General features: G+C 39.6%; 1 protein-coding gene across 2 annotated transcripts; it reads right to left on the bottom strand.

The window, feature by feature from the left end:
* Window positions 1-344: 344 nt before the first annotated feature.
* Window positions 345-4,793, bottom strand: LOC115169409 (splicing factor 3A subunit 2). Of its 2 annotated transcripts, none has more exons than XM_029724989.1 (8): window positions 4,709-4,793; window positions 3,875-4,161; window positions 3,735-3,781; window positions 3,542-3,651; window positions 3,390-3,439; window positions 1,467-1,607; window positions 1,277-1,345; window positions 345-1,167 (listed from the first exon to the last, which is right to left on the bottom strand). In XM_029724989.1, the coding sequence occupies exons 2-8, from the start codon at window positions 4,070-4,072 to the stop codon at window positions 856-858; spliced, it is 927 nt and encodes a 308-aa protein (XP_029580849.1). In that variant the 5' UTR covers window positions 4,073-4,161; window positions 4,709-4,793; the 3' UTR covers window positions 345-855. The 2 variants fall into 2 exon arrangements, with proteins under 2 accessions (XP_029580849.1, XP_029580850.1); XM_029724990.1 differs by having other exon boundaries at window positions 4,682-4,733.
* Between the last annotated feature and the right edge of the window lie 1,727 nt (window positions 4,794-6,520).

The raw sequence follows: 6,520 nt of genomic DNA, 5'->3' as shown, positions 1-6,520 counted from the left end.
ATGTCCTCTGTTTGTTATTGTTCAATGTATGGTTATTTTGACCCTTGATTGTTGTTGTTACAGTTGTTCCATTGACAATATTGATTAATATTATTTTAATTGTTAATACTGTAAATCTCCAAAGTAAGCTTTGGCAATATGCACATTGTTACATCATGCCAATAAAGCAAATTTAATTGCTTTATTGGGGACTCTTTGTAGGGACTATGGGAATGTTTTAGACTGCCTATTACTGCTGGGCAACTGTAAAAAACAAAAAATACAAACAAAAAAATGCTTTTATCTAAAATCCTTTTTCTGCTACCCTAATTGTCAATAAAGCTTTCCCTGTTATGTATCATATCTTTGCCTCTAAACACATTTTATTTTCATCCAAGCACACAGAGAAAGATCATGATACAACTCACTTTTCCACATATTTTACTATAAAAAAAGAATCTTAAAATATGTTGTTTCATACACAGGACTCAACATTTACAATACAACAGGATCCTATTAATATTGGTGCCATCACAAAGTGCCTAAAACAATGGATATCTTCCTATAGCCACACTAGCATAACACTTAGAAAGCTTGCACATTATATTGCCTCATTCTAAAAATGGTATGATAGTGTGGATATTAGACAAGCATGATAAATACAATGCCTTGGCAACTGTGTACAAAACCTATTGAATGTGGCCCATTTTACATCTGTAGAATATATGTAGGTATACAAAGTTTCTTCCACAGTTTAGAAAAAGTACATCGGACAATGAAACAGTACACTTCACATAGTCCTAAAAGGGGGGCACTGTTATAGCAACCAAATGATAGGCAAACAATCTAACAGAAGGATGATGTGCTGGTTGGAGATCAGTTGTTTTGATGGGGCATTCCTTCACGGCTGTCAGAGGGGAGTGGGGGTCTCATCAGAGGTGGCATACCCATCCCGGGGCCACTGTGTTGCATTTGATGGTGGTGGTGCATCTGGGGAGGGCCGGGGGCACCAGGGGGCAAAGGGGGCATATTCATCCCCCCTGGAAGTGGAGGGGGCATGGGCTCACTGGGGGGTCGAGGCCCCATCCCACTCATCAGGGGAGGGGGGCGCTTAATACCCATGGGGGGTACAGGTCCGCTGGGTGGGGCGAGGGCTTTCTCCATCTTGAAGTGGAACTGGAGGAAGAACTGGAGAGGGACAGTACATTCAGTTGGATTCCATTAATACCTAAATATCCTCCAAAAACCAAGTCAAATAAGACCAACCATGGGACTGTCAACACCAAATTTACTTTACCTGTTTTGTATCTTTGTTCCAGTGGGTCCAGAAGCGACTCTCGCCTTTATCAATCTCTCTGCTTGGCACCTGCATAAATATAGAAGATACAAAAAGGTATGAGTTGTCATTCATAGGAAAACGGAACTAAGCAAAGACAATTGACAGTGATTGGGGATTTTCTTAGGTCCAAATGAAGACACACACACACCTTGAAGGCGATCGTCTCGTAGGGCTCTGCAGCCAGTAGAAGGTACTGCCAACGACGGTCTGGGGGCTCGATGCGTTGCTCGTATGCAGACATGAAGCGATGCCTGGGTCCTATGCCCTCTGCTATCTCTGGGTAATCAATCTGATAGGGGAGGAAGTGAAAGTAGCCAGTGTCTCAGAAATTGCAGCCCAAAGTGCCAACTGTAACGCTTGGTGGAGGAGGTGGAGGAGGAATAATGGTTTGGGCTAGGCCATAAAACATTTTGTTGTATTAAATCATGATATAGTCTACAAATTGTGCATTAAGGCTGTGACTTACTTAGAATGAAATACAAATTAAACAGTGCCTTTGAATTCATTTTTAGAATTCATGCAAACGACACCATTCTGTATACATCTGGCCCTTCTTTGGACACTGTTAACAAACCTCCAAACGAGCTTCAACACCATACAACACTCCTTCCGTGGCCTCCAACTGCTCTTAAATGCTAGTAAAACGGAATGCATGCTCTTCAACCGATTGCTGACCTCACCCGCCCGCTCGCCCAGCATCACTACTCTGGATGCTTCTGACTTAGAATATGTGGACAACTATAAATACCTAGGTGTCTGGCTAGACTGTAAACTCTCCTTCCAGACTCACATTAAGCATCTCCAATCCAAAGTTAAATCTAGATTTGGCTTCCTACTTCACAACAAAGCCTCCTTCACTCATGCTGCCAAACATACCCTCGGAAAACTGACTATCCTACCATTTACAAAATAGCCTCCGACACTCTACTTAACAAATTGGATGCAGTCCATCACAGTGCCATCTGTTTTGTCACCAAAGCCCCATATACTACCCACCACTGCGACCTGTATTCTCTCGTTGGCTGATCCTCGGCTACATATTCGTTGCCTAACCCACTGGCTCCAGGTCATCTAGAAGTCTTTGCTAGGTAAAGCTCCGCCTTATCTCAGCTCACTGGTCACCATAGCAACACCCACCCGTGTATATTTCACTGGTCATCCCCAAAGCCAACACCTCCTTTGACCGCCTTTCCTTCCAGTTCTCTGCTGCCAAGACTGGAACAAATTGCAAAAATCACTTAAGTTGGAGACATATCTCCCTCACTAACTTTAAGCGTCAGCTGTCAGAGCAGCTTACCGATCGCTGTAGCTGTACACAGCCCATCTGTAAATAGCCCATCCAACCATCTACCTACCTCATCCCTACCTCATCCCTATATTTGTTTTTGTTTTGTTTTTCTGCAGACCAGTATTTCTACCTGCACATATCACTCCAGTGTAAATTGCTAAATTGTAATTACTTCACCATTGGCCTATTTATTGCTTTACCGCCTTACTTCATTTGCACACACTGTATACAGTTTTTTCTATTGTGTTATTGACTGTACGATTGTTTATCCCATGTGTAACTCTGTGTTGTTTTTATTGCACTGCTTTGCTTTATCTTGGCCAGGTTGCAGTTGTAAATGAGAACTTGTTCTCAACTGACCTACCTGGTTAAATAAAATAAAAAATAAAAAATTGAAATCATTTTTAGAAACACGAGTTTGGCCAGTCTGTGGCTTCAGGCTTTTGGGATAAGTGTCTTTCAGATTCCACAATGATTCTTTAGTTGTAGACACTACATCACTGCACTCCCTCTTGGACCTCATCTTTGTAAGTCACCTTGATTTAGCACCTGTGTGTTTAATCAGTTTCTTTATGAAAATATTTAACAAACTCCATGACATTAGCAAGAGGCTATTTGCAGCACACAAGTAGACGACAAATGCATGCTGGGGCTGGAATGCCCTGAGCTTGTGATGTGAGCGCTACTGGAGCGAAATTGGAGCAAGCGATAATGCCGACGCTCCAGCCTTTGCGAATCTCCGCTCCTCGCCAGCTCCGCTCACATACTCTGATTCAGACTCACCTGGAAAAGTAAAGACTGTTGCCCGCTCTCTGGATCTCTCTGTTTTGTTACTGTTGAGAAGGGAAATAATATCAATACATTAGATTGTTCTAGAGTCATCAAATCCTTTGAGAGCCTGATGATGACTAACATCAAAACACATAATAACCTACCTTTGTACCCCGGTCGACCAATTTTCACAAATTTCTTGACCTCAACCTTCACCTTTTCGGGGGCTGGCTGGGCGGGAGCTTCTTTTGCTTCTTTGGCTGCTCTTCTCGCTCTGCATTCAACAAAATAGAGAAGTGAGCAAAACCAAATATACACAGTGCTAAAATGACACAAAAGTAGTAGTAATGTACTTACAAATTCGTTTGATGCTTCTTTCCCTGTGTATGGGCCAGGTAGCTGCCCTTTAAAGAGAAAACATCAATGGTTCAAATCTGGAATTCAAATGACAATTGATCATCATATAAAGAGTTATGTTAAAATGAGCACTTCCTTACCTCATTGTTGTGGAGTGTCAGACACAGTTTACACTCATAAGAGCCCAGATGGTTCTTCATGAAATAGGGGTCCTTGTTGATGTCAATGGTCTCCAGGGCCAGCTGGCGGAGCCGCTCTCGCCGGTCCCGGTTGCTCTCCGAGGAGGACGCCACCCCACCACTCCCCGTCTTGCCCCCAGCTCTGTGTTGGAAATCCATTTTGCAGGGCAATGGATTCACTCACAGTCAAAACACTCAACTCCACCTCCTGGACAGCTGGTCAAATACTCAAGGTAGACGTCTTCACTCTGGAGAAACATATTGGGGGGAAAAAAAGTTTAACATAATTTAAAAGGTACATTTTTTCACTTGTGCATTTGGGGAGCATCTTTGGAGGAAAAAAATTAAGACTTGAAATTGTACCAAATTATATAACATTTGTTCAGCTTAGCTAACTAGTAACATTCGCAGACCATGGCACCTAGCTAGCAATTAGGGTGCAACTAGCCAACTATCTAAAGCTACTATTCAAACGTAGTTTGTTACATACATTTCTACACCAAAAGCAAGAGGCCTAACAATGGATGTAATAACACTATTATAAGACAACTACTATAGGCTATAGTATAGCTATCTTATACACTGGGTTTTGGTGCAGAGGGTGGATTAGCTAGCTATGCTAATATTAGCCTGTGTTAGCTTTGTTGAGGTAACCGGCAAAGCAGCTACGACTTTAACGAACAAAACGGGACTTCTTTTCATATCTGTTGCTGTAGTAAATGTAGGTGTATCTAATCAAATTAATGGAATATCCTTAATATAATTTACCACAGAATTACTCGTTTTTAAACTCACCAATTCTTCAACGTTTGCGTCACGCCGTTCACAACGTAAACACTAATGCGCATAGGCAAACTTCCGTTTCGTACATGTGTATAACTTTATTGACACAACTACACAACACACAGTTCAAAACAATGTATTTTTGGTATATTTTACGAAATAGTTCAGCAGAAACGTGAATATTTGAAGTTAAGCCTCTCTAAAATGCAAGACGTCCGTTTGTCTATAATGTATAGCCTATAATGTTCAAATGCGTATTTTTTATTTAACTAGGCAAGTCAGTTAACAGTTAACAGGAACAGTGTTAACAGGTTAACTGCCTTAAAAAAAAAATATATATATATTTGTTTTATTACCAATGTAGAAAAAGTCTGTATACATACAATAAGTACATAAATAGACAATGATAACATATGCTAGGGGGTACAACAAATTACAGATTATACAAAGACCTTAAAAGAAACACAAATATTGATTGTTTTAACAGCTTTCTTATTAGAAGAATGTAGAATAGTCTTAATGTACTGCTCAAATTCCGTATAGAAAACACGGAAGTGTGGTTTTTTATTAGTGAATTTACATTTATGAATATGAAATTATGCCATTAGCGAAATTAGATTTATGACGTAAAATTGTTTTCCTTTATCTTTATTATGGTTAAGGAAACCGAGCAGCACATTCTCCCATAACAAACAAAAGTCATCAAGAAAATTAACAATTATAAAACTGTGAATATCTTTCCATAATTGTTTTACATGTAGACAATGCCAAAATAAATGTGAAACTGTTTCTGGATGCTCAACACAAAAAGTACAATCAATATTAATGTATTTTTGGAGTTTCTTCAGGTAATGATTCACAGGGTAATACTTATGGATCATTCTTAAAGAGACCTCTTTGACCTTGTTAACAAGCAAGTATTTGTGTGGTAATAACCAGACTTTTTCCCAACATATATTAGTGACCAATGTACTCCAGTAACTTGTGACATAAGGGTTGGATACAATCTCCCTTTGAAATAAAGCACGTATAGATCTGTTGTTCTGAGGGAGCAAGGAGAAACATATTTTCCCTATTGGAGAGTCAACTGGATGAAGCGAGAGTAGGTCAAGAAGGTGAGGTCTGGCTACACCTCTAAATAACAAGAGAGTTCCATATGGAATTACGGTTAACTTCCTTGTTCACGGGAAGAACGACAGATTTTTACCTTGTCAGCTCGGGGATTCGATCTTGCAACCTTTCGGTTACTAGTCCAAAGCTCTAACCACTAGGCTACCCTGCCACCTATCTTTTTCTTTCTTTGTTCTTTTGTTGTTGTTGCATCACACAAACATTGTACATAATAATAGACATATATCACAACTAACAAAAGACCAAAGAAAAGTAAATAATAAATAAACCAGACAGACACAAAAAAACGATATAGTTACACTATATAGTCACACTATATAGTTACACTATATAGTTACAATCTGACGAAATACTGTAGACACTTCTTTGATTATTTGCTATTTATACCTTTCAGGGATGTTAAATAATATTCTAAATCAATTAGAAAAATACTGAAACTTGAGGGGAAAAATCATTGGGGCAGGGACATTTTCTTGACCCACAGGACTAATCATTAAGCTGGGGATGCAATTTTAGTACACAATTTCAAAGGGAAATTTTTGTTTACTCATTTGGATACCAATGGACATTAGCTAGTAGCGGTCATCAAACACATGGACAGATTGTTTGTGTTGTGTTGTGTAATGTATATGATACTGTTCTAGTCCTCCAAATAACTTAACTTAACTTAAGTACGCTGGTAAGACTTGACAA

Source organism: Salmo trutta, chromosome 31 (assembly GCF_901001165.1).
Source record: "Salmo trutta chromosome 31, fSalTru1.1, whole genome shotgun sequence".
NCBI classification, from domain to species: Eukaryota; Metazoa; Chordata; class Actinopteri; order Salmoniformes; family Salmonidae; genus Salmo; species Salmo trutta.
The sequence above is the reverse complement of the archived record's forward strand: the minus strand, read 5'-3'. Positions and strand labels throughout refer to the sequence as shown.